Below are 27,687 nucleotides of genomic sequence, written 5' to 3'. Positions count from 1 at the left end.
GTGGCCCACGCCGCACATCCCCTCACCCCGGATTTCCTGGCTCCGTGTCCCCACACCCTCTCCACCATGCGGGGCTGCTCCTCTGACCCCACTCCGCCTCGGCTCCTCCAGGAAAGGAGCCCCAAGGGTGCCCCAGGCGAGGAGAGGCAGGGGCAGAGGGCAGGGCCCGGCCGGCCACGCAGCCTGAGATGTGTCCTCTGCTGGCATCTCGCAGATTCCTGTTTCAGCAGAGCAAAGGAGCCGCCCGCCACCCCCCACCCGGCCTCCTGCTCTCCTCCCCCCACACCCCTGCCTTCTGGGCCACTGCAAACAGGCCCAGCCGAGTCACTGTTTTGGCCCCTCCACCCTCCTCTCCTGAAGACACTCAGCCCGGGCTCTGTCCCTGGGGTCACCCCATCCGGAGCCGAGCCTTAACCCCTGGGCCATGGGTGACCCGGGTGAGGACCCCTGCTGAGGGCAGGGCCGGTGGCCAGGCCGGGGCACAGGGAACAGGTGACCGACGGACAGAGGGAGGCGAGCGTGGGGACCGAGGGCCACAGCACAAGGGGCTCGGGCAGGGCAGCCTCGGAGCAGGGCCCGGTGTGGGCAGGAGGACAGCGGTGCCCGCAGCACAGTGGTGGCTTCCTCGGAGCCAGGCTGGGCTGGGGGCCAGGGCGCCCGGCCCCTCGGGGTGGCCTGCCCTCGGGGCGCGCGGCCCGGGCAGGGGGCGGCGGGGCGCGGTACTCACCGTGGGCCGGGAGCGGAGCCCGGAGCGGCGTGCCCACCTCAGGCTGGGGCTGGGACTCCGGGGGACTCGGCCGGGGGGCCGGGCCGGCGGGGACAGCTGCTGCCGCTGATGTCACAGGGTCATGAGTGAAACCTGAGGACTGGGCCGGTCTTCAGGTGGGAGCCTGGGCTGCGCTTCCCGCACGGGGGTGCGCTGGGCTCGGCCTGGGACCGCCTGGGCCGCGGCCCGCTGACCCGGAGCGGGACACCCTCGGCACGCGCGCCCGGCCACACGCACACGCACACGCGGGGCACGCGTCTGAGCCCACACACGCGGCTCGCTCCCTCCCTTGACGGACGAACACAGGCTCCTTCTCACACGCGAATCTCCTTTCACGCTCGTTCCCAGAAGCACTCCCAGGGCACACGCTGGCTCACACACTCACACGCTCTGTACACACTCATGGCTGCGTCCCCCCCCCACTGTCACACTTACGCTCAGCCCTACACGTAAACCACCCTTCATACAGTCGCACAAACGCTTCCACTGCTGTCACACCCATTCACACACACGCCTGCAGCTCACACGTACACATTAGGCGCGTGCACATGTGTGTATGATTACACGCGTGTGGCCGTATGCACTCTCCTGCCCAGGTGAGCACAGAGGCCGAGAATGCCAGATGCCATACTGGTATCAAGTGTGTACACACACCACAGTCACACCCACGCGTTCTTGCATTTCATGCGTGTTCCTTATATCCATGCAGCTGTGTGTGCCCGTGTAACATGCTTCCGTTCACGTGTGCACAGGGTCACATGCGTACCTTTGGTCACTAGACTTTTATCAAGTGTATGCCTACCTATATACCACAGCCGCATCTCACACACACAGCCCTCCCCCGCACACAGCTGTTTAGCTGGCCCACACAGCAGTCTTGAGGGTCATTTCTCCACCACCACTCCCCCCACCCCACTGGCTAGACATCTGTCCCTCCGAGGTGGGAGAGGGGGTGTGGTGGGGGGAGGGACGAGGTTGGTTTAGCCCCCTCCCCCGCCTCCCACTCTGGGGCTGTGGTGACCCCTAGTGGAGGCGCTGAGAAATGACCCATCTCTGCTCGCTCAGCGGCGCCTGCCCCTGGCAGAGGAGAGAATCCCTGGGTGAATCCAGAGTAACTGTCTCCCAAAGCTTCTCCCCCGAGTCTCCCAGACCCATCACCGCCAGTGACTTTTCTGGCAGCCAGAGCTCCGTCTGAGCTGAGCCCAGGCTAGAGTGACCTTTACGAGGGGCCCAGGGAGGCCCGGGGAGCGGTCACCCTCCGTCCCGGGAGCGGGCGGCGGCGCCTCTCCGCCCAGTGGCTCTCTGTGGACCCAGCCTCAGCACTGTCGAGCCCCTCCGTGGGGGCCAGGCCGGGCTGAGGTCCGAGAAGTTCCTGCTGAGCCCGAACGTCGCACAGCTCCTCCCAGTGAGTCACTCACACCCTCAGAGGCGTGTCTTCTAGACCAAGGTGGGAGCCCTAGTGTTTTCTCTACCAGGTTCTTTACCCTGCTTTGCTCGCTGACCTGACAGACATTTTCCTGTAGTGGTATTGCTAATGTACTCCAGTGTCTGCCGGCCCCTGCCTGGCATTCAGAGAAAAGCAAAGGTTTTACCTCATATCCTTCCTAAGTTGTCTCCCTAAAGCTGCTCCTTGGGGTCCTTCTCATCACTCCCGGCCCTGCTGCAGCTTCAGTTTGCTTTGCTGCTGGCCACTGTCTGGAATTCCTGGTCAGTGCTCCCTTGATAGCACAGTGCTCCCTGTCTGTGGGCACTGGAGGGGAGGTAGTGGGAGGCAGCTGTCATTCCCAATTATGGCTCTGCCCTTTTGGCTACTGCCTTGTCATTGCCCAAAGCTCTATGGAGTAAGACTTTCTTTAGTGAGGAATCGAAGTTATTAAAGGGAATTATAGTACATGAGGAGGCAGGGCTGCTGTGTTCAGTTGTACGGGTGGTGCACTGCACAATTCTGGGCACCAATCACACTTGTCGTCATTGTAGATTAGTATATTTAAGATGATAATTTTCTAGCAGATGGTAGCAAAATATCTAGAGGAAGGGGCTAGTTTTTCTAATTTGCATAAGGTGCCATTTGGATTAGGGAGGGGGCTGATGGGAAAACAAAAGCTGTGTGTTAAATACGACTTTTTTCCCCAGCCTGAGGGGAATGAATACCTCTCTTTTGATAACAATATTCCTCTTTGCTTTTGGGAACCGCTCCTCCCCTATTCCAAATATATGATTCTGGTGGGGCTACTGATTACAGGACAGGCACCTTGCCCCAGCCACAGAGATGGACATTGTCACTTAGGCCTGGCCTGTCCTCTTGGCCACAGTGGTTGGTCCAAAAGCTGGATATGTGACTCAGTGGGGCCAATCATAGTCCTTCCTGGGGATTCATATGTATTGATACAAAAGAAGGATCATCTTTCTCTCTGTGGGATTCTCTAAGTTTGTCTAGAGTAACTGAAGTACAGCTGAAGGTGCCTGGGGTGTGTCTCCCATGAGAGAAAGAGTCTGTCTATAAGAAGAGGGACCACCATGCAGAGAGGGGGAGATGAAGGAGAGGGAGAGAAGGATGGAGAGAGAGACCTGAAGACACCTGAGTCAGTTCAACTATAAACCAACTCCATCACTGTCCTTCCCTATCACATGAGCCCAAAAAAGTCCCTTTTCTTTAAGCTGGTTTAGGTTGAATTTCAGTCACCCACAAGCCAAAGAATTCTGCAGAATAGAATCACCTTTCAGAAAATCTCATCCTGACCCACAGGAATTGGCTTAGTCATACCCCCTCCCAGCCCCTACCCTTTGGCCTGAGCAGTCAGTTTCTTCCCTGACTCATTCAGTCCAGGGTGACTTTCTGGGAGCTTCAGCAGGTGCTCCCCTATGGTTAGTGGCACCCCAATTCCAGGGAGTCCAGGACAGGAGGGTTCTGGACTCCATCCCATAGCTCCATTCTGATGGGGTGGGACCTTGAAACTGGGTCCCCATCACATGGCATCCCACTGGTGTGATCTGTGTGTTTATAGGTCCCCAAAGTACCACCAGGGGCCTTTTGGATAAAACCCCACACACACATCTTACAAGAATACCTATCATTTGTAGAAATAGCATTGTCAGAGCCTCTGAGCAGAAAAATGGAATTTCTTTATTGTTATGATTTCAAGGCTTCTCCCCACAAATCCAGTTAGTCATGAAATTCTACAAAGCTGTATTTAGCTCCTCTCCTTCAGCCCTCATATTCTAAGTCTGTCCAATTTGTGCCTTTTTAGGAACTGGGTCAAAAAAAAAAAAGAGCCTGCTACTGGGTCAGTCTCTCTCTGCTTGGCACTTCCCCATCTGTACTGAAAAGAAACACAGACATTTCAGCTTGAATTCTTTTTCTTTCTTTCTTTTCTTTTTTTTAAAAAATATTTATTTATTTATTTGGCTGCGCCAGGTCTTAGTTGCAGCATGTGGGATCTTCATTGCGGCATGCAGGATCTTTAGTTGAGGCATGCGGGATTTAGTTTCCTGACCAGGGATCGAACCCAGGCCCCTGCAGTGGGAACACAGAGTCTTAACCGCTGGACCACCAGGGAAGTCCCTCCTCTTGAATTCTCAAAAGGACCCTTTTCTCTACATTTCCATCTGAGGAGGAGAAGAGGGAGTCCATTTTTCCCGTTCCATGGTTTTTAATGACTGCACACTTTTCGTTGGAGTGAATTACCTCCATTTACACAACCATTTCCCTATTATGGGACACTGGGTAATGCTCAACTTTCAACTCTTAGAAATAACACTGCAGTGAACACATCTGAGTAGAAATCTTTTTCCATGCCTAGCTTATTCCCAGGAATAGATTTACCAAGGCAACAGGGAGGGTCTTTGGTACACGGTGTCTTGGGACATTAAAAAAAACAAAAACACAAACAAAAAACTGATGCAAGATGCAAATGAGTCCCCACTGACAAGAATGGAAAGGGATTAGGTGAAGTGTTCAACACCCCAAAGAAAATAATGGTAGGGCAAGTAGCCAGAAAGTCACCTCCTCCACAGTTGTACTGATGTTAGATCTGTAAGCAAAATAGCACTGCCAGATGTGTGTGGTTTCCCCATTATTCAAAGGGCAAATTTTTCAGTTTCCTTTGACAACGAACCCTAGTTGGATACCAGAAGCCAGATAGTTTTTATCTCAGCCCTGTCTTGCAAAATACAAGTCAGCATCATGTAGCGTTAACACGCAATCTTTTGTCTGAGGCACTAAAATGATCACCTCTTCCTGCCTCTTTTCCACAGCCACCTCCAGCCTGCTCTGGGCTTCCTTTACAGGGAATGAAGGTGGCCTCCTTGCTCGGCCTCCTTGCTCGGCCTCCTTGCCTCCAGCTTTGCCTCAGTTTAATCCATGGGCCATTATACTCCCAGATGAATATTCTTCAATGTCTACTTCGGTATTTTGTGTCACTGAACACAAATTTATCAGAGAGCTACTAGAATAGCTTCTCCCGGGAGTTCGCAGCAGCCTGGGCAGCAGACATGGAGAAAGTGGGAGGCTGGTGTCTTAGTTTGGACTCCCCCCAGAGCAGAGCCTGAGACAGGATTTGGCAGCAAGCGGTTTCTTTGGGAGGAGATCCCAGGAAGCACTGTGAGGGTGTGGAGAAGTGGGGAGCCTGGCGGGCGTGGGCAGCCCTGACAGCTTTTCTATAATTGCCCCTGTCGCCCTCCCTCCCTCTTTCCTTCTCTTTCTCCACACACACACACACACACACACGCACATATATATATATATATAATTTTTAAAACAAAAATAAGATCTTACTGTGCTTTCTGATTGTTTTGCTTGACTCTCTAGGACATCATTCCACATCAACAGATATATTCTATACCAAAATCGTCAATGGTGGAATAGTATTCCACTGGGAGGACACAGCCCATCAGACATTTGTTCTAATTCTGGTTGACGTAAACAAAGATATGACAAACAAGATAAATCTTCCTAAAACATGGCTGCACACATGTCATCGCCTTATTTCTCTCCTGCTCAAAACCCACCAAGAGCTCTCCATTACCCACATGGCAAAGCCTCACTTCTATAATTTGGTCTTTGAGTCTGACCTGTGTCTGCCTGGACAGCTGAAACTTCCCTCTGCCCAGCTCCCCTACCCCAGTCAGGCGGTCTGAGTCACTGGATCTTTACAGGCCCTGTCCATTCCTGCCTCTGTGCCTTTGCTCAGGCTGTGTCCCCAGCATGGGCTGCCCTCTCCCTCCCACACCGTTTGGCCCCATCCCAAGTGTCTCCAACTCCTTCAGAACTGCATCCTTCAGTGACTGAGTCCTCTCTTTTTCATGATCCCTTCTCATACAGTTCACTCACAGGTGACTTTGCACAGTTTTGTATCTTTGCTCTCCTTTCATGCGTACGTGTTCACTTCCCAGCAATGCTGGAACCAGCAAGGATACACTACTGTGTCCACAGTGCTCAGAAGGGCACCTTGCACGCACAGGCACCCCCTGGGTCAACGTTTGCTGATGGTGAGCGCAAGGACGGGTTTCATCTCTCTACCTGGAATGAGGGTGGAGATGGAAAGACGCGCTTCTGTGTCCTTCCCACTCCTTGGGGGCCTGTGACCACAGTGCCCGATCTCAGCTTGACTGTTGAGGCCATAAGACCCACGGTGACAGCTAAAGCACTGCCCACGGTCCCCATCTCCTGGAGACAGGGACGAAGGTACAAAGGAGAAGGTGGCAATGGTCTTTCTGGCTCTAGACACCAGAACCACTGGGAAGGGAAGCCCAACAGAAGTGGAGGGTGGGGGAAGGGCACCTCCGGGTGCTAATCCCAGCTTCCTGTCTGGATTTTCTTCCGCTGCTGCTCAGGGCCTATCTTAGGATGGTCACAGCTGCCGAAACAGATCTCTCTCTTCACCTGTTCTTAAGCAAAGAAGACCTCGATAACTTCCTGTCCAAAGAATGCATGCTTTGGTGATTTTTCCAGGATTAGGGAGAATAACGGGGGCACTGACTTTTTCACCTTTTGGGAGAAGTGGCTCTCCTTGACCAGGAACAGGGGAGCAGACAGGGCCAGCGTTTTCTGTGAACTTGGTTGGTGTTTCCTTCCTTGGTGGGCTCCAGAAACCACTCTTGGCCCGCAGGACGGCCCTCTGATTCAGTGACAGGGAGCAAACCCTCTGCCCTCCTCACTCACCTCCCCCCACCCCCAAGCCTGCTCCAACAGAATTCTCTGTTCCTAACCCACCATCCTAGTCAACTGGGTTCTGGGCCCCAAAAACCAAGTGTCCAAGATGGGGTGCGCCCCTCCCCCCAGCGTCTCACGCACTCGCTGAACAAACACGGCACCCCCGGCCCTGCGCCGGGGATGCGCAAGGGTGCGAGGTGCAGCGAGGGATGAGACGCGATGCCCATGGAGCCCCGGCGCAGGGGTTTGGATGTAGACATCTGGGAGAGAGTTGGGCCTTCGGGGTGGGGGCTGAGGGTCCTCGGGACCGCTTGTCCCTAGAGGTGGAGAGAGAAGAGGCGGAGGCGGCAAAGGGCGAACGCCACAGGCATCCGCGGGCAGGCGGGATCTGCGCATGCGTGGGAGGAGGCTTTGGCGTCTCCCAGCGTCGTCAAGGTAACCCTGATCCGCTGCAGCTGGCCATGGCTTCAGGGACTGGAGGGAGCTGGGGTCATCCCCCAGCACAGACTGCAGCCCCGACGACGGTGAAGGCTGAGTCAGGGAGTAGAGCCTGCCTTTACCTGGGAGGCCTTGGGGGCGGGGTGGGGGTGGGGGCTGAGTTGGGGAGCTGTCCCTGGAGGGTCCGAACCCTGGAGGAGTGGGGGTGGTGAGGAGAGGGACCCCAGCCAGGAAGGAAGAGACTTGACAGAGAACCGGGAGGCCGTGGGGGTGCGGAGGGGAGACGCTCCTGCGGGGTTAGGGAGGCAGCTCTTGGCGTGGGGAGCGAGGGGGTGTCCCCATCCCTTCCACGCCTAGCCTGACTGACTCCCCCTCCTCCCAGCCCTGGGTGACCATTCTGCAGCCCCTCCCGTGGGCCATCCCACCTCCATCCCCGCAGCCGAGCCGCGTGAAGGAAGGTGAGACGCCAGAATGTCCCCACTTTGTACCCCACTGTGCCCAGCGCATTCTCTGGGCGTCCTCGCTGCACCCCTCCTTCCCCCACGCCCCTGGAGCTGGGGTTGGGGAACAGGCCCTGGGGTCGGGGCAAGGGCAGGGGGAGGCCTGGCGCGGGCCTGCTGGACTCCCATCCCCTAGACTTGCTGGAGCTGATGATGCTGCAGAACGCCCAGATGCACCAGCTGCTTCTGAGTGGCCAGGTGGCGGCGGCGCTCAACCCGGGGCTCACCTGGTCCCACCCGCAGGTGCGTGGGCTGGGGGTCGGGGAGTGGAGGTGGGCTACCAGGGCTGCCTGCCTGCAGGGCCAGAGGTGGGCATCTACCTCGAGAAAAGGGACCAGGTGACAGAGGAGCCAGAAGCCAGCCCACAGCCATCTGGCTACGTCTGTTTGGCATCTGCTATGTGTCAGGTCCCTGTGTCAGCCTTCATGGAGTAGACGTAGGGGGTCCCCAAATCCAGACCCCTCAGGTCTTGTTTTCAAGGTTTCCCTGCAGCGCAACCCCCACTGGACTGCAGGCCCAGGAAGGCAGGCACCATTGTACCCTGGGCCTTCCGGGTGCCTGATACTTATTAGGGGCTCAATTGGTATTTGTTGAACAAGTGACTGAGTAAATGAATGGCTATGAATACAAGCCAACTTTGGCTGTGCCTGGCACAGTGTGTGAGGGCCACCTGGCTGGGGCATGAGGAAAGTCTCCTTGGAGGAGCAGGTGGCCTCAGAAGCAGCCCTTGAAAGCCAGGTCGGATTCTGATGCTTGGAGGAGGTGAGGGGTGAGTCCACCATCTGGGTGGGCCGGGGCAGAGCCAGAGACAGATTGGAGGAAACCCTGTGTATGTGGGTGGGGGAGGAGTAGCGGGGAGGTGATGGGTACACGAGAGGGGGAGGAGCTCTAAGGCTGAGCCGTATTCAGCCAGCGAGGGGCAGCCTGAGAGATGTGAAGCAGTGGCAGCTGCGTGGAGAGAGGATGCCTATCAGCTTGGCCGGGGGGGAGAGGGATTCAAGGAGGGGCTGGTCAGAGGCGTCCAGGCAGAGGGAGGCCCTGAGGAGCTGTTGCCACCCCTTCAGCCCCCAGGCCCTCAGGGGGCCCTTGGGATGAGCGCTTCACCTCAAACTGTGGCGCGTAAGTGGGTCCAGAGTCTATGGGTTGAGAAGGGCTGGGACCTGGGACCCTCTACTGGAGGGCTGGCACCTGGACAAACATCTCCTAGAGCCACAGAATACAAAGGAACTATAAGGGACTAGAAATAACTGTATCCTTGGGCAGTTGAGGCAGTTACGAACAATCAGATACAAAAAGGCCATAAATCAACTGCCACTTCCGAGCTGTGAAAGCAGGATACCGCCCATGATCCCTGCACACAGTACCACCAAGAGGTGCCGTGACCACCTTAGCCACCCCTCCAGTCCGACCCACCAATCGGCCCCCTATTCCTCTCCCCGTTTAAGGAAACAGCCCACTCTCCTTGGCGAGCGAGCAAGGGCACCCGTTTCTTGTTCTCGCTCCCTCGTGCGGCACAAGTCCCAGTGCTTGCCCAGCCTGAATTCCTCGGCTGGCTTCTTATCAATTTGTATTGATTAAGGTGTCCAAGGACCCTGAATCTGTAACAGGGGGAGGCCAGGGGCAGCTTGCTGGACTCCTGGCCCCGGCTCTGGAGTCATACCTGGGCTCCTCCAGTCCCTGCTTGGCCTTATTAGCTGGGTGCGCTTAGAAAAGTTGCTTAACCTCTGAGCCTCAGATTTTCCCACCTGCAAAATAAGGAATGAATGTCTCCAAAGTGCCTTGCTTGTGTGTAGTAAATGCTCAACAAACAGTAGCTATTTTGTGCTGGGTATCTGGAGAAATAATTTCGAGGAATGGAGGAGCGGGGGGCAGCGAGATCCTGAGGCTGTATCATCTCCCCTCCCCTTTTGCAGAATCCCCAGGTCTACCTGGAGGGTCCACAGGAGGTGTTTGAGGAGGAGGAGGGGCCTTTGGTGTTCCACCACCACTACCTGCCCTGCCCGATGCCTGCTCTGGGCCCCCTGCTCTCCTGGACAGCCCCACTCCTCCCCCCTCCCCTACCTCAGCCCCACTTGCAGGACACAGCCAGGATTCAGGACCGCCCTCCTGCCTCCGGGAAAAGAAGGGTGTAAGTGAGGCTGGGGGTCTGGGTGCTGCCAGGGCCCTGCTCTGGGGTTGGGCTGGAAGAGCTGGCCAGGGGCCAGGGTTGGGGTTGGGGATACTTGTGGGTGAAATCCCGGAGGCCACCCCGGGGCCTCTGAAGGGGGTCTTTCTTTTCTCTTCCCCATCTCAGGAGAGCCGTGCCCCCACCCCCACCCCCCAGCGCCACAGGGACTGTGGGTGTGGATGTACCCCCAGCTTCAGGTAGGGACCAGGGGGTGGGCAGTGGGGCCCAGGCCTAGGGGTGGATCAGAAGGCCAGGAGGGCCATGTGCCCTGCGGGGGGCTCCTACTGTCATTGCCGCAGACAACTGGCCTGTCCCCTTCCCTTTTCCTCTCTGGAGTCCACCGAGGCAGGAGGGAGTCGCAGGGAGGGTGCTGTCTCCCCCCAGACTACTATGACGCCGAGAGCCTACCGTGAGGACAGACGCTGGCCCTGGGCCCCACACCAGCTTCATCGCGGGGCTGGACGTTGTCCTGGAGCCCCTGTGTGCCACTCTAGTGCTTTTCCAACCCTGCATCTACGCCTGGCAGCCCTTCTTACCCCCTCAACCCCAACCAGGCCCTCTCCCCAGGGTGAATCAGTCCCCTCTCCACCCCAAGGAGACCCTGAACCAGCCTGATCTCTGCTGCGGGACGAGAGCCCCTTAGAGCACTGTCCAGGCCCCAGAAGTCACATGCAGGCCCAACCCTGTCCCACCGATTGCTGCCTGGGCTGGCAGAGGCTGGGAACCAGACCCCTCCCCCCACCTCCCCCCCCCCCCACCCCTCTCTGGCATGGCCAGGGCTGCGGGGTCTCGGTTTGGCCCAATAATGGAGCAGGAGGTGAGAGGCAAGGACTGCTTTTGTTGTCCGCGGCTCTCTCAAGCCCAGGGCAGTGGGGGCGGCCTGGCCGGGAGGGTCCCGGAGCAGAGCTCTTACCCCTGGAAGCCGGCCCTGCTGGCAGAAAGGAGAGGTCAGAGCCACACCCTGTTCCGGCAGGGAGGGCCTGCAGTCCCGGAGGGCCACGTGGGGACAGAGGGTCTCGCTGCCTCCCTGGGCCAGGGTGCATCTCCCCACCCTCCCTCAGGAGGAGTGCGTCACTCAGGCTCCGAGGAGGGTGGGTGTCTGGTGCCTGGGCTGGTCGGCATGGAGGCACCCCAGGGCCTGGGCCTCCTGGGGCTCTGGACGGCCCCGGGAAGGAGACGGAGGAGGCAGGCTGAGGAGACCTTTGGAGACAGAAGTCCAGTCAGGCCTGGTGGCTCCCCTCCCTGGCCTTTCCCAGGAGGAGACGCTGAGGCACAGGGTTAAGTCCAGGTGTTTGTATTCAGACTAGTAAAGGAAATGTCCCAAAAGTCCTCTGCTGCTGGTCACGGTCCGTCAGCCAGGGCTGGACCACCACCCCAAGGAACCACAGTGAGCTCCAGGGGCTGCCGTGCAGGGGCCATGCCGCTCACGCGGGCTGTGCCCGGTGGGCCCGTCTCAGCCTCCTCCAAGCATCTGCCACCCTGTAGGTACCTGTCCGCCTCTGGTGCCACTTCTGGCCAAAGACAAAGCACAGCAGGACGGATGTCACAAACAAGAGCAGCAGCGCTGACACGACCGTGATGACAATTACCAGCTGGTTGTCTTGCACAGGCTCTGCGGGGGGGTGGGGGGGGGGATAATGGTCTTAGACGTCCTCCTGTCCCAGGAGCCACGGCCCAAGGGGGAGTAGAGGTGCACCCGTCACCCACCCACCCCTCGTCCTCCCGCAGTCACTCTGTGTTGCAGGGATGCGTGGTACATGGTGTATTAACTAGAGGAAAGGTGGGCCACGGTCCAGGCCGCCTGCTGGGCCTCTGTGAGACCGTGAGGGCAGATGTCCCCCTGCCAGCCTCTCCTGGCAGCAGTACGTTGTTGCCGGACACCATGGCCTGGACGGTGGCATGGTCCAGGGCGAGCCCCTCCCTGGGCGGAGCTGAGGGAGCTTCTACCAAACTCTCTGAAGACAGAGAACATCTAGAGTCACAGAACAGCGGGGCTCCAGGGGACCTTAGGGGTCAGCCAGGCCACACTTGTCATTGCAGAGAGGGGCCAAGGCCAGAGAGAGATGCTTGACCTGGTTAAGGTCACCCAGCTTGCTAACGGCCAAGCAACGAGCCGGGGTCCAAGCTGGGAACTTGGAGAGAGCACCAGGGAGCCCTCGGGATCACGCGTGGGGGCCCTGGGTGCCGGCCCCGAGCTGGCGGAGAGCGGGGCAGGGGCGTGTTCCTCCCCTGCGGGGCTGAGCGTGAAGCCCCTCGCCGTCCCCCTCCTCTGGGGGAACCCCCTCACCATAGACGTCGAGGGCCTGGGGGTCTGAGAGGCTGTGAACCAGGCCCCCGCCGTGAGCGCTCAGGTCCATCTCGGCCCGGCAGGAGAAGTTGTGGCTGCCGTCTTCCCTGCGAGCTGTGGTGTTACGGGTGACCGTGGCCTCTTGGGGGGAACGTGTTGTCCCCACAAAGGTCTGACTGTACACAACCTCGCTACCACGGAGCAGGGTGACAGTGAGGCTTTCGAGGGGTGCCACAGCGGGCACCCTGCACTCGATGGTGAACCAGCCCCCGGTGGCCACTAAAGTGGGCCACAGCTTCAGCAGCACTAGCTTCGGAGGATCTGCAGGAAGGAAGGAAGTGAGGTTTGGTCAGGATGGGGGTGCGGTTCCAGCAGGCCCCACCCAGCCAGGACCATCCCCTGTCACCACAGTGTTCTCAGGAAGTGGGCTGTGGCCTGGCCTGCCCTAGAGGGTAAAGAGAGGAAGGAGGAAGCAGTTCAGGGTGAAGGATGTACCGGGTGGTTGTTTTATGGACATGATGATTCTTGGGATGGACAAGAATGGAGGTGGCCTGGTGTCTACAAAGAAAAGGTCCAGAATCTGTACCGTCGACTAGAAAGATATAAAAGTTTGGGAGCTGTCTCTTTCCTCTCCAGAAATTAAATACAGATTTCAAAAATTAAACAGTTGGATAATTACGTTGAGAGACTTAGAAGGGAGTACTCATTGGAATTGGACCACGCATTGTGAGATTCCTCCCTTCAGAGCTGGGGGCCAGAGTCAGACCTGCCTTGGTTCTTCAGGATCAGGCCACCTCTAGCCCTTAGCTCTTAAACTCAGCGGTACCCTGCATTCCTTTTTGAACTAGAATACCTTGCCCCATTACCCCAGGATAATACATTAGATTTAGGACATCTTTCTACTCATTTGATGCACTGATGACAGTTAGGAGCCATACTCAGTGCTGAGCTGTTGAGAGAATCCCAGTTTATCCAAGGTCTCCGTGGCCTGTGGGCAGGTGTGTGTGTGATGGTCACATATTGGCCAAGGGCCCTCAGGGGGAGATAAAACCATGCCTCAGCCTTCTCTCCGGGAGGTGAATGGGCTGCTGGAGAGTGTGCCAGCCCTCCTGGACTGACACTGCTTGTCATGGGATGGGCGGTGTTCTGGTGATGGGGGTGCTACCAAGCTAGGAGGAGACTGTAGTACAGTGTGGGAAGTGACTTTTAGATTTGTCTAAACCTGGCTTGGATTGTCCTCTCAGCAAACCTCAAAACCAGGGTTGCTGGCAGGCTCAAGGAGGCCAGTGTGGGTCCAGGAGCCCAGGGAAGCGGGGGCGGTAACGCGAGCCCCCAGCAGCAGTAGCGGAGCAGCTCTGCGCGCACGCGGTAGACGCAGGCTCTGGCCTGGGGGACAGGGCCCCGCGGTGCAGAACTCACGGAACACGCTGATGTTGGCACTCCTGCTCCTCTGCTCCCTGGAGCAGATGAAATAGCAAATGACAGGCGTGTCCTGGGAGACGTTGAAGACCTCAAACAGCTTCCACTGAGCCTGTTGCTCCAGGAGAGTCTTGTGTAGGGGGGTCTCCAGACCCCCCTTGTCCGGCTGTGCACAGCTGGTGCTACAGTTAATCAGCGCAGACTCCCCAGACGCCACCATCAGCTGCTCTGGCCACATGTGTACCTCAAACGTCTCCTCAACAGACCCTGGAAGACCAGAGACACTGGGCAGCAGATGTTGCCACTGCCCTGCCCAGTGGAGCTGCCCGTGGCGGGCCGTCTGATCAAGGGGCAGGGGTCTCCTCTGCTCCTCTCCCCTTGTTCAGACTTTGTCACCTCGGGTCTAGACCAAAGCAGCTGCCCCCTCCCCCAGCTGTCTCCCTGCCTCTGGTTGCTCTTCCTGCAGCTCATCACCTCCAGATGAGTCTTTCTCACGCACATCTTGTATCTCCACAGAGAGGGATCTTATCCGACCTTCGAGGCCCAGCCCCAATGTCCCCTCCTCCAGGAAGGCCTCTCTGAAACAGAGGTGGACTGTGTCCTTTGAGCCTCCGTGGCTGTGGGTTCGACTCTTCCCTCCCTCTTTTCCTTTCTTCTGCAAATCCTTTTTGAGCACCGACTGTGTGCCGGGCCCTGTTCTAGGCTCTGGGGATCCATCAGGGACCAAAGCAGCCCAAACCCTGCCCTTGCAGAGCTCACATTGCAGCAAAGGAGATAGACAGTAATAAACAAGCGAGCTAGCCAGCCTGTCAGTTGGTGTCGAATGCCTAGGAAAGGAAACAGGGAGTGGGGTCAGCACAGGCCTCACAGAAACACCGACAATTGAGCAAAGAAGGAAGGAGGTGGGGGGGCGCTGCCTGGCAGGCAGGTGTCTGCAGGCGGGGGAGGGAACCACCAGCCCAGAGACCCGGGGCGGGGAGGAGACCAGGATGCCTGGAGCTCAGCGAGGAGGAAGGCGGGGGAGGCGAGGTCAGGAAGGTAATGGGACCGCCTTGTAAATGACTCATATTCACGCTGACTCTCCCTTGGACATTTTGGAGCTTCTAGAAGGCAGGGCCCAGGTTTCGCATGTTTCCCTCTGCTCAGCACAAAGCCCTGTGTGCGGTGCAGAGCCACCAAGTGTTTCAGGCACGAAGTAGTTCAGGCCTTCGGTGCTCACCTCCCACTCAGTGACAACCAGAAGGTCCCGACCCCAGCCAGCTGGGCCCATCCTGTGTCCTGTGCCCCCACACACCTGCACACCCCCACTTAGCCCTCAGCTTCTGGCAGGTAATGGAGGGGCAAGGGAGGGGCTTTGCAGGGAGAGAGAGCTGGATTTGAATCCTGAGTTGGCCAGGTACCAGCTCTGTGGCCTTGGGCAAAATGCTTTCTCTCTCTGAGCCTCAGTTTCCCCATATGTCAAATGGGCTAGTAATCCCTTTCCTGCAAGGTTGTCGTGATGAAAGCACCTGGCATTTTGTCCAAAACAGGGTGCTCAGCACTTTCCTTCATGGTCCCCTGTGCCTCCCTGGAAGGGGCTTCATTTTCCCTCTGATGGTCGACACAAGGCAATGCCCTCTGCTGCCCTCTGCTGTCTCCCGGGCCACCTCTGAAGACCAGCTGGGGCATGCCCGCACCTGCCCTTGAACCCCAGCCGCCCTTCACCTCCCCATTTAGTCTCCACAATCTGCCACATCCACACACCATGAAGCTATGGGGTCTATTTAACCTGGTGCCCAAAAGGCCAGGATCCCTACCAGCTGCCTGGGGTCATGGGGAAGCCAGGCTGGCACAGCATCCTGTACCCATGGTGGGCGGCCTCTGTGTTCAAAGCCTCAGCGACTTCAGGACCAGGACCCCCTCGCCAGCCTGAAGCCAGGGGAAGAGATGACCCACCCTCTGGCTGGCACGCATCCAGTCAGGAACCCCAGGCTCACCTGGGCAGCAGAACAGGGCGAGAAAGGCTGCGAGCAGTCCCCAGCCACCAAAAGAGGACATCTTGAGTGGCGTCCACGGGCTTGCAAGGAACAGCCAAAGACCGCCTGGAGAGAGATGTTGGGTACAGGTCAGGGAGTGGTGGCCTGGAGCCGGAACCCCCACCATTCTGTGAGCCAATGACCATATTTCCTTCCATTATCTGAGTGGTCTTTGGGAGGCCATGTGGAAGGCCAGCTCCCAGGGCCCTGGGTCTATAATAAGGCCGGCAGAGGAAGCCAAGAGGCAGCTGATAAGCCGGGGATAACCTAGTCCTCTTGGCATGATTCCATCAGGGGCAGGGTGACTGCCGGGAGCACATGTGCGTGAGTGACCTGTGCGCACACAGGATTCCTGTGCGCTGTGTGTGCACCGAGGACAGTGCCGCCTATAAGCCCCAGATCTGGGGAGCCCCAAATCCCACGGACACATTGTGGGAGTCACCTCTGGGGAGGGATTTTCCAAATTGGATCTAGGGTTTGGGAGGCAGTAGCTGGATATTCTCCTTCTTCCTCTGCCCCCTCCCCTCCCCTGCTCTTAGATTTCTGGTGATACACACGGTCCCCGGGTGCTTTCCTCTCTCTTTTCTCAGCTAAACATGATTTCAGATTACTCAGAGAAGGAGGAAGGAAAAGGAAACTAGCATTTAATTGATGCCTATTCTTTGCTAGGGACTAAGTTAAGGTTTTAATACATTATCTCATTTAATTATCACATCAAATCTACAACTTTTAAAAAAATTATTTATTTATTTATTTATTGGCTGTGTTGGGTCTTCGTTGCTGCGCACGGGCTTTCTCTTGTTGCGGTGAGTGGGGGCTTCTCTTTGTTGTGGTGCGCGGGCTCCTCATTGCCATGGCTTCTCTTGTTGCGGAGCACGGGCTCTAGGTGCATGGGCTTCAGTAGTTTTGGTACGTGGGCTCCATAGTTGTGGCTCACGGGCTCTAAAGTGCAGGCTCAGTAGTTGTGGCGCACGGGCTTAGTTGCTCCGCAGCATGTGGGATCTTCCTGGAGTAGGGATAGAACCTGTGTCCCCTGCATTGGCAGGCGGATTCTTAACCACTGCGCCACCAGGGAAGCCCTCAAATCTACAACTTTTGATGGCGCATCTGAGGAAATCGGGGCTCAGGTGAATTAATAACTTGCCCAAGTCACAGAGCTATTAGGTGATAGAACTGAGGTGAAAATTTAGGAATAATGAGTGGTTGGTTGGATGATCAGGGGTTGTCAGGGATTAAAGGGAGGGAGGGATGAAGAGGCAGAGCACAGAGGATTTTCAGGACAGGAAAATTACTCTGTATGATACTACAGTGGTGCATAGTGTCCTTATACATTTGTCCAAACCCACAGAATGTTCAACAGCAAGGGTGAGCTGTAATGCAGACTACGGACCTCGAGTGATACTGTGTCAGTGCAGGTTTATCAGTCATAACACATGTAGCCCTCTGGTAGGGGATGCTGGTAATGGGGGAGGCTGTATGTACGTGGGGACAGGAGGTATGTGGGAAACTTCTCTCTTCCTCTAAGTTTTGCTGTGAACCTAAAACTGCTCTTTAAAAAAAAAAAAGTAAGGACTTCCCTGGTGGCACAGTGGTTAAGAATCCATCTGCCAGTGCAGGGGACATGGGTTCGATCCCTGCTCCAGGAAGATCCCACATGCCGCGGAGCAACTAAGCCCGTGCACCACAACTACTGAGCCTGTGTGCCACAACTACTGAAGCCCATGTGCCTAGAGCCTGTGCTCCACAGCAAGCAAAGCCACCACACTGAGAAGCCTGTGCACTGCAATGGAGCATAGCCCCTGAGTGCCACAACTAGAGAAAGCCCGCACACAGCAACAAAGACCCAACGCAGCCAACAACAACAAACTAAATAAATAAATAAAATAAAAGTCTTTTTTAGAAAAAGTCTACTGAAAACAAACAAACAAAAAGCAAGACAGCTCAAACACACTATCTTGAAGTCAACCTTCTGTGTTAGGGTTCTTGTCAACTATGGCTTGTTGTTGAAAATGCAGGCTTTTAAACCCAGTTCTCAGCAGGGTTTAGTAGAAGTCATGACCTCAGTCCTGCCTAAATTCTCATCTCGGATTACATTTTAAAAATACTTAAACACAGAACCCAGTTCCACATTGTTTACAAAACATGTCTAATGAATAAGAGTATGGAATGGTTGAAAGTCAAAGAATCGAAAAAGATGCACCAGGCAAAAACTAACCAAAAGAAAACTAGGAAAGGTCTATTCATATCAGACAAAGAGGACTTTTAAGACAAAAATATTTATTAGGGATAGAGTGAGTACCTAGATTAAAGGATCAATTCATCATGAAGTTATAATAGTTCTAAACTTGTAGGTACTTAGCTTGAAGGAACTACAAAGAGATAAAACCATCATCATGGCAAGAAATTTTAATACAACCTCTCTCTATTATGAATAATGGAACAGACAAAAAAACAGTAAATGAACAGAAAAGCTGACACATACAGTGTAAAAGCTTGATCTGCACCTATAGAGAATAGGAATTCATCAAAAAGATAAGTTTTAAGACCTATATATTTGGTAATTTAAAAACACACTCATCCATGGGTCAAAAAAAATCATAAATGACACATTTAAAAATTCTTAGAATTGAGTGACAATAAAAATATCATAGATTACAATTTATTGGATGCATCAAAAGTGGCATTTAAAGGGAAATTCATAGCCTTGAATGCTTGTATTAGAAAAGTGTATGAAATAAGTATTCAACTTAAGTAAGAAGTCAAGAAGTTAAAAAAAGAACAACAAAGTAAACCCCAAAGTAAACTCAGAAGAGAATAATAAAGAGCAGAAATCAATAAAATAGAAAACAAAGATATGGTAGACAGGATCAATAAAAGTTAGTCCCTTGAAAAAGCTAGTAGAACAGGCAAATCTCTGGGGAAATTTACTTATTAAAAAAGGAAAGCACAAGTAAACATTATTAGGAATAAAAATAACTACATAACTACAAGGTTAAAAAGAAGACTATACAAAATGAATACTCTAATTTTACACCTAAAGGAACTAGAAAAAGAACAAAACCCAAATTTAGTAGAAGGTAAGAAATAATAAATATCAGAGTAGAAATAAATGAAATAGAGACTAAAAACAAACAAGCAAAAAACAATAGGAAAGATCAATGAAACTAAGAGCTGATTCTTTGAAAAGATAAACAAAATTGTTAAACCTTTAGCCAAACTCATCAGAACCAAAAGAGAAATTTACAACTAACACCACAGACATAAAAAAGATCATGAAAGATTACTGTGAACAATTATAAACCAATAAAATGGACAACCTAGAAGAAATGAATACATTCTTAGAAAAGTTCAATCTCCCCCACCTGCCAAAAAAAAAAAAAACAAAACTGTATGGGGATGAGTGTGTGTTGGGCAAACAGGGAGAACATTCATCTTCTGTTGTTCTGACTTTTGTTCAGGCCCTTATGTTAAGGAATGACTAAAAGAACACAGGGAAAAAGTTCTTTGACACTGGTCTTGGCAATGATGTTTTGGATATGACTGAAAAAGCACAAGTAACAAAAGCAAAAATAAACAACTGGGACTACATCAGAGTAAAAAGCTTCCGCATGGCAAAAGAGACAACCAACAAAATGAGAAGGCACCCCGTGGACTAAGGAAAAATATTTGCAAATCATATATCTGATAAGGAGTTAATATCCAACATATATAAAGAACTCACACAACTCTACAGCAAAAAATCCCATATAATCTGATTTAAAAATGGGTGGAGGAACTGAATAGACATTTCTCAAAGAAGACATAAAAATGGCCAACAAATACGTGGAAAAAATTCTCAACATCACTAATCATCAGGGAAATGCAAATCAAAACTACAATAGGATCTTACCTCAGTATGATTATCATCAAAAGGACAAGAGGTAAGAGATAAGGTGATGGGGAAAAGGGAAGCCTTGTGCAGTGTTGGTGGAAATGTAAACTGGTGGAGCCATTATGGAAATCAGTATGGAGATTCTTCAAAACATTAAAAATAGTACCACCACATGATTTAGCAATCCTACTTCTGGGTATTTATTCAAAGGAAATGAAATCAGGATCTTAAAGAAATAGCTGTACTTCCATGTTTACTGCAATAGCCAAGATATGGAAACCACCTAAATGTCTATCAACAGATGAATGGATAAAGAAGATGTGGTATATATGTATCTATATGTATGTATATGTGTATATATATATATGTATATATACAATGGAATATTATTCAGCCACGAGAAAGAAGGAAACCCTACCATTGTGGCAACATGGATGGACCTCGAGGGCACTATGTTTTTTTTTTTTTTTTTTTTTTGGCACACGGCCTTAGTTGCTCCGCAGCACGTGGGATCTTCCTGGAGCTGGGATCGAACCCGTGACCTCTGCATTAGGCAGGCAGATTCTTAACCACTGCGCCACCTAGGAAGCCCGAGGGCACTATGTTAAGTGAAATAAGTCACATAGAAAAAGACAAATAACTGTGTGATGACACTTATATGTGAAATCTAAAAAAGCCAAATTCATAGAAACAGAGTCGAGTGGTGGTTATTGGGGGCTGAGGAGTGGAAGAAAGGGAGAGATGCTGATGTTGGTCAAAGGGTGCAAACTTCCAGTTATAAGATAAAAAAAGTTCTGGGGGTCTAATGTACAGCAGAATGATTATATTTAATGGTACTGTATTACATATATATTATATTCAGCAACTTGAAAGTTGCTAAGAGAGTAAATATTGTATGTTTCCATCACACAAAAATGGTAATTTTGTAACATGATGGAGGTGTTAGCTAATGCTATAGTGGTCATCATTTTGCAATGTATCAAATCAGGTGTATCAAATCAGTTATATCAAATCAACCCGCTGTACATTTTAAATTTAGGCAATGTTCTAAGCCAATTAAATCTCAATAAAGTTGGGAAAGAAATGGGGGAAAAAAATAAAAAGAAATGTTCAATCTCCCAAGACTGAATCAGGAAGAAAAAGAAAATATGAACAGACTTATTACCAGTGATGAAATTGAACCAGTAATAATAATTTTTGAAATCGCAATAAACAAAATTTTCTAGAAGAAAACACAGGCAGCATGCTCTTTGGCATCAGTCTTAGCAATAATTTTTGGATATGTCTCCTCAGGCAAGGGAAGCAAAAATAAACAAATACATCAAACTAAAAAGCTTTTTCACAGTGAAGGAAACTATCAACAAAACGAAAATGCAACCTACTAAATGGGAGAAGATATTTGCAAATGCTATATCCAATTAGGGGTTAATAGTCAAAATGTACAAAAAATCATACAACTCAACACAAAAAAGACCCTATTAAAAAATGGGCAGAGGGGACTTCCCTGGTGGTCCAGTGGCTAAGACTCCATGCTCCCAATGCAGGGGGCCTGGGTTCGATCCCTGGTCAGGGAACTAGATACTGCATGCATGCTGCAGCTAAGAGTTCTCATGCTGCAGCTAAGACCTGGGGCAGCCAAATAAATTAATTTTTAAAAAATGGGCAGGGAACCTGAAGAGACGTTTTTCCAAAGAAGATATGCAGATGGCCAACAGACATATGAAAAGTTGCTCAACATCACTAATCATCAGGGAAATGCAAATCAAAACCACAACGAACTATCACCTCACACCTGTCAGAATGGCAACCATCAAAAAGGCAACAAAGAAAAAGCATTGGCGAGGAAGTGGAGAAAAGGGAACTCGTGTGCTGTTGGTGGGATTGTGTATTGGTGCAAACACTATGGAAAACAGCACAGAGGGGCCTCAAAAAATTAGAACTGCCATATGATCCAACAATTTCACTTCTGGGTATTCTCCTGAAGAAAACAAAAACACTAATTTGAAGTCATATATGCACACCAGTGTTCACTGCAGCATTATTTACAATAGCCAACATGTGGAAGCAACCTAAGAGTTCACTGATAGGTGCATGGATAAAGATGTGGTTGGTATATCTACACAACGGAGTATTATTCACCCATAAAAAATGAAATCTTACCATTAGTGGCAACATGGATGAAATGAGTCAGACAGGAAAAGACAAATACCGTACGATTTCACTTATATGTGGAATCTAAAAAACAAAACAGGGGCTTCCCTGGTGGTGCAGTGGTTAAGAATCCTCCTGCCAATACAGGGGACAGGGCTTCCATCCCTGCTCCGGGAAGATCCCTCATGCCACAGAGCAACAAAGCCCATGAGCCACAACTACTGAGCCAGTGCTCTAGAGCTTGCGAGCCGCAACTATTGAGCCCATGTGCCAACAACTGCAGAAGCCCGCGTGCCTAGAGCCTGTGCTCCGCAACAAGAGAAGCCACGGCAATGAGAAGCCTGCGCACTGCAACAAAGAGTAAGCCTCACTCACTGCAACTAGAGAAAACCCGCATGTAGCAACAGACCCAACATAGCCAATAAATAAATAAATGAATAAATAAATAAATTTATTAAAAAATGAAAAATAAAAAACAAAACAAATAGAAGTTCCCTGGCAGTCCAGTGATTAGGACTCTGAGCTTTCACTGCCAAGGGCGTGAGTTCAATCCCTGGTCCGGGAACTAATATCCTGCAAGCTGCACGGCACAGCAAATAAAAACAAAACAAACAGATGAAACCAAACAAAAACAGGCTCACAGATACAGAGAACAAATGGGTGGTTGCCAGAGAGGAAGGGGCTGAAAGGGGTACAAAATAGGTGAATGGGATTAAGAGGTACAAAACTCCAGTTATAAAATAAGCCAGGGGATATAGCACACAGCATAAGGAACATGGCCAGTAATACTGTAATGACTCTGTATGGGGACAGACGGTTTCTAGACTTATCGTGGTGGTGATTTCATAATGTATGCAAATGCCAAACCACTATGTAGAACACCTGAATCACATAATATTGTATATTATACTTCAATTTAAAAAATTAAAATAACGAATCTTATAATTCAGAAAAGAAGAAGACTATACAAATTAATAGAAACAGAAAGTAGAACAGTGGTTGCCAGGGGCTGAGGGCAGGGGAAAATGGTGAGTTGTTTGTTTAATGGGTATAGAGTTTCAGTTTTGCAAAGAAAAATGTTTTGAGATTTGTCGCAAAACAATGTGAATATAATACAACCAACTTTAAAATATTTAAAACTGTACATTTAAAACCATACATAATCAGTTAAATGGTGAATTTTGTTATGTGTATTTTACCATAATTGAAAATTTTATTAATACAACATTGTAAATCAACTATACTTCAATAAAGTTGAAAAATAAAAATTAGAAAGACTTTAAATAATTTATGCCAAGAAATATGAAATAAAGTAGACCAAATCTTAGAAAAAAATAGAACTTACCTAACTTAATTTAAGAAGAAATAAAAAGCCTGAATGGTTCTACAACTATTAATGAAATTAAATCCATAATTTAAAATCTTCCCACAAAGAAAATACCAAGTCTAGATAGTTACAGAAATTTAAGTAGAGATAATTCTAACTTTATAAAAACTCTTTCTGAGAATGGAAATAGCAGGAACATGCTCTAACTCTTTCTATGAGGCCAGTGTAACCTTAATACCAAAATGAGACAAAAATAGGATGAAAAAGAAAAATTAGAGGCCAATCTCACTCATGAATATAAATGCAACAATAAGAAAAATACAAACAAACCAAACCTAGCAGTGTATTAAAAATACTAGGCATCATATCCAAGCTGGGCCTAGCTATGCAAAGGTGGTCTAACAATAGAAGAGGAACCTACAAATGTTATTTATTATTATTGATATTAGTAAACTTTGGTGCTCCATGTCACATTATGTCTGCCCTCCTCTGACATCAGCTGTATTTACAGCAGATAATTTCCTGCAAGCTTAGACTCACCTTATACTCCTGTGTCTCACCTCAACTTGTGAGGCAGGAGATAGATGGGCCCCAAGCTAAACATCTACAACTGGCCTCCCATTTACATTTCATGAGGCAGAGAAGAAGATAAGCACCAGGCCAGACATTCATTACCAGCTCCCTGTTTACATTTCCTCAGGCAAGAGACAAACAGGCTCTAGGATTACATATTTATAACTAGACTCCTGTTTATATGTTGATATCTTCACTTCGATATAAGAAATAGCAACAGGTTGGCACAGTGGTTAAGAATCTGCCTGCCAATGCAGGGGACACAGGTTCGAGCCCTGGTCGGGGAAGATCCCAAATGCCTCAGAGCAACTAAGCCCCTGCGCCACAACTACTGAGCCCATGTGCCGCAACTACTGAAGCCTGTGTGCCTAGAGCCCGTGCTCCACAACAAGAGAAGCCAACGTGATGAGAAGCCCGAACACCGCAATGAAGAATAGCCACTGCTTGCTGCAACTAGATAAATCCCTGCACTCACAGCAACGAAGACCCAAGACAGCCATAAATAAAGAAATAGGAAAAAAAAGAAAGAAAGAAACAGCAACAGGGGAAAACTGGACAGCTACATGTAAAAGAGTGAAATTAGAACACTCCCTAACACCATACACAAAAAACAAACTCAAAATGGATTAAAGACCTAAATGTAAGGCCAGACACTATAAAACTCCTAAAGAAAAACATAGGAAGAACACTCTTTGACATACATCACAGCAAGATCTTTTTTGACCCACCTCCTAGAGTAATGGAAATAAAAACAAAAATAAACAAGTGGGGCCTAATGAAACTTAAAAGCTTCTGCACAGCAAAGAAAACTATAAACAAGACAAAAAGACAACCCTCAGAATGGGAGAAAATATTTGCAAACGAATCAACAGACAAAGGATTAATCTCCAAAATATATAAATAGTCCATGCAGCTCAATATCAAAAAAACAAACAAACAATCCCATCAAAAAATGGGCAGAAGACCTAAATAGGCATTTCTCCAAAGAAGACATAAGGGTGGCCAAGAGGCACATGAAAAGCTGCTCAACATCACTAATTATTAGAGAAATGCAAATCAAAACTACAATGAGGTATCACATCACACCAGTTAGACTGGGCATCATCAGAAAATCTACAAACAATAAGTGCTGGAGAGGTTGTGGAGAAAAGGGAATCCTCTTGCATTGCTGGTGGGAATGTAAATTGATACAGCCTCTATGGAGAATGGTATGGAAGTTCCTTAAAAAACTAAAAATGGAATTACCATATGACCCAGCAATCCCACTACTGGGCTTGTACCCAGAGAAAACAATAATTCAAAAACACGCATGCATCCCAATGTTCACTGCAGCACTATTTACAATAGCCAGGTCATGGAAGTAATCTAAATGTCCATCAACAGATGAATGAATAACGAAGATGTGGTACATATATACAAGGGAATATTACTCAGGCATAAAAAGGAACGAACTTGGGACATTTTTAGAGACATGAATGGACCTAGAGACTGTCATACAGAGTGAAGTAAGTCAGAAAGAGAAAAACAAATATCATATATTAATGCATATATGTGGAATCTAGAAAAATGGTACAGATCAACTGGTTTGCAAAGCAGAAATAGAGACACAGATGTAGAGAACAAACATATGGACACCTGGGGGAAAAGGAGGTGAGGGGCATGGTTGGGCTTTGGGCAGGATAAATTGGGAGATTGGGGTTGCCATATATACATTACTAATAAGGAAAAAATTATATCAAATTGTACATTTTAGATATTTGCAGTTTATTGTATATCAATTATATCTCAATAAAAGTCCTTAAAAAAAAAAAAAAAAGAAACAGCAACAGGAATAGGGCAAGTAATCGGACATTGGACATTTTTATGGTGGAGACAGAGAGGGTCTACACCCTGCTAAGAGATCAAGAGGCCATACACTCCCCATCCTTGGGGCAAGGGAGGCATTGCACATGCACAGAAAGGCTTCCTGGGGGCCAAAATGAGGGGGCACCAACCCATAATATGTGATGCTAAGGCCTTCCCATAGGCCTCTGGGCTGAAATCCATCTTGGAAAAAAGTTGTGCACGCGTGATGGGGAGGGTCGTAGGGCAGGTCAGATGTGGAAAAAGAAACCAGATAATTGGCCAAAGGTAAACAAAGCCCAGGAGGAACTGCCCTGTATAAATGACTTCACTGCCTCTTTGCCGTGCTCTTCATTAGGGGGGGCACCCTTTCTCTCCGGCTGTGCAGCTCTGCCTTGCTTCTGTCTTAACTAAACATATTGTTTCTCTGTGTGCTCTCTCCCTTGTTGTTATCCTATGTCTCTAATAATAAACTATGTACCTGCTTTTACAGCTTTTGCCTCTGCGAGAAATCCATTTTTCACTGGGCGCGAGAGCCAGCGAAAAACAGCTCCTAGCCTCGAGCCCCTGCTACCCTGGTGGCTAGGATTCCTGGTTTTCATCCAGGCTACACAGGTTCAGTTCCTGGGCAAGGAATTAAGATCGAGCTTCACGCCACCGCTCACTGCTGCCTCTCCGAGATCACTTGTACCATGTTCCTTTTTGCTTTTTGCCCTCGGGTTCCTCTTCAACATTTTAGGAGTCACTTAACTGACTGCTAGTGTTTCCCACAAGCGTGGGAGAGTTAAGTTCCCTAAAATGAAACTGTTTCACCCCTCAGGTGAAAAAGGAGCTGGTGGATACATGCTCCAGCCTCTTTCTGTTGGGGAAGGCAATTCTGGGCAGCATCCGGGAGACTTATCAGGAGTCCCAACGGACTTGAACTTCCTTTGTCTCCAGCTGCAACAGCAATTATGCGTCTTTATTTGTCTTTTTCTCCTTCCCTGTTTCAGCCTCCTTGCTCCTTCACTCCCTGCTTCCTGCCATTCCCTCTCAAATAATCTACCTGAACCAAAGTCCTTGTTCCAAGCTCTACTTTTGAAGGAGCCCAAACTAAAAACTTACATGAATAGATTTAACAAGAAAAAACATATGATCATCTTAACAGATCTAGGGGAAAAAATGATGACATTCAACATTTCATGATAAAAGCTCTTAGCAAACTAGAAGGAAACTTCTCGGGTGGCCCCGGCCCACGTGGCCCACGGCGGGGAGGCAGCCCCATATTTCTGTCGGTTGTGCGGTTGACAGAACAGGAGAGGAAGAGAAAGGACAAAAACAGGAAACAACCAAAACACAATAGACGGATGGATTCAGAGAGATGGCAGATGTGAGCTTGGCAGACGTGAGCTCCGCAGAGACCGTCCAGCCAGAGGTCTGTGCATCTCCAGCCCCTGGGCTTATGGGAGGCCAGGAAGGGGAAAGGATGAGAACTCAAGTCTTGATTGGCAGTTCAGCCCAAGCCCTTTCCGCTCTGCCACGAGGGAAGCGAGGAGGAGCAAGGAGTGTGACCTTACCTGTCATCAGCCAAAGGAGGCGGCTGTGATGGGGAAGGAGGGCGGCCAGGGGTCCAGCCTCCCGCCGCCACTTGTGCTGGGGCTGTGCTGGTTCAGCCAGTGTAGTCAGGCTTTCAACACAACTCCCCTCTCATGGTCACGTGCTTCCTATCCCAGCTCTGACTTCAGGCTAACCGTACTTTCAGTCCAGTACTTTTTTTTAAAGTCTGGTAAAATATACACCCTGTGTATATACACGAGCTCCCCCTCCCTGCAGCTCCTGGCAACCACTGTTCTGTTTTCTGTTTCTGAGTTTGACTACTCTAGAGACCTCATATGAGTGGAATGGGACATTTTTTGTCTTTCCGTGACTGGCTTATTTCACTTGGCATGATGTCCTCAAGGCTTATCCATGCCCTAGCATGTGTTAGAATTTCCTTCCTTCTTCATCCCACTTTGTTTATTCACTCCTTGGTCAGTGGACACTTGGGATACTTTCTCCTCTTGGCTCTTGTGGGTAATGCGGCTGTGATCATGGGTATGCAAACATGTCTTCAAGTCCCTGCTTTCAACTCTTTAAGGCAAATACCCAGAGGTGGAATTGATGAATCATATGGTAGTTCTACATTTAATTATTTTTTTCCT

The 27,687-nt window shown here is 50.4% G+C and overlaps 2 protein-coding genes across 2 annotated transcripts; one reads left to right on the top strand and one right to left on the bottom strand.

Annotated features, from left to right (window-relative positions):
* The first annotated feature begins 7,378 nt into the window (after positions 1-7,378).
* On the top strand, positions 7,379-10,665 carry PRR29 (proline rich 29). The gene is made up of 7 exons (XM_057713849.1): positions 7,379-7,441; positions 7,738-7,813; positions 7,992-8,098; positions 9,769-9,983; positions 10,149-10,219; positions 10,407-10,431; positions 10,590-10,665. Exons 1-7 carry the CDS (start codon positions 7,379-7,381, stop codon positions 10,663-10,665), a joined length of 633 nt encoding a protein of 210 aa, XP_057569832.1.
* A 211-nt stretch (positions 10,666-10,876) lies between these two features.
* Positions 10,877-27,174, bottom strand: ICAM2 (intercellular adhesion molecule 2). Its single transcript, XM_057717281.1, has 5 exons — positions 27,064-27,174; positions 15,705-15,809; positions 13,729-13,995; positions 12,310-12,630; positions 10,877-11,634 (listed from the first exon to the last, which is right to left on the bottom strand). The coding sequence occupies exons 1-5, from the start codon at positions 27,068-27,070 to the stop codon at positions 11,447-11,449; spliced, it is 888 nt and encodes a 295-aa protein (XP_057573264.1). The 5' UTR covers positions 27,071-27,174; the 3' UTR covers positions 10,877-11,446.
* Between the last annotated feature and the right edge of the window lie 513 nt (positions 27,175-27,687).

The sequence above is a fragment of the Hippopotamus amphibius genome, chromosome 17 (genome assembly GCF_030028045.1).
Source record: "Hippopotamus amphibius kiboko isolate mHipAmp2 chromosome 17, mHipAmp2.hap2, whole genome shotgun sequence".
NCBI classification, from domain to species: Eukaryota; Metazoa; Chordata; class Mammalia; order Artiodactyla; family Hippopotamidae; genus Hippopotamus; species Hippopotamus amphibius.
This window is presented reverse-complemented; position numbering and strand designations above follow the sequence as displayed.

What these genes read in the sequence shown, in the direction of transcription:
- PRR29 (XM_057713849.1), top strand. Translation starts at nt 7,379, where the DNA reads ATGGCTTCAGGGACTGGAGGGAGCTGGGGTCATCCCCCAGCACAGACT. An exon ending in TCACCTGGTCCCACCCGCAG is followed by an intron (nt 8,099 to 9,768) that starts GTGCGTGGGCTG and finishes CCCCTTTTGCAG; the next exon opens with AATCCCCAGGTCTACCTGGA. An exon ending in TATGACGCCGAGAGCCTACC is followed by an intron (nt 10,432 to 10,589) that starts GTGAGGACAGAC and finishes CCCTCTCCCCAG; the next exon opens with GGTGAATCAGTCCCCTCTCC.
- ICAM2 (XM_057717281.1), bottom strand. An exon ending in CGCCCTGTTCTGCTGCCCAG is followed by an intron (nt 13,996 to 15,704) that starts GTGAGCCTGGGG and finishes CTGGTCTTCCAG; the next exon opens with GGTCTGTTGAGGAGACGTTT. An exon ending in TGCCAACATCAGCGTGTTCC is followed by an intron (nt 12,631 to 13,728) that starts GTGAGTTCTGCA and finishes TCCTTCCTGCAG; the next exon opens with ATCCTCCGAAGCTAGTGCTG.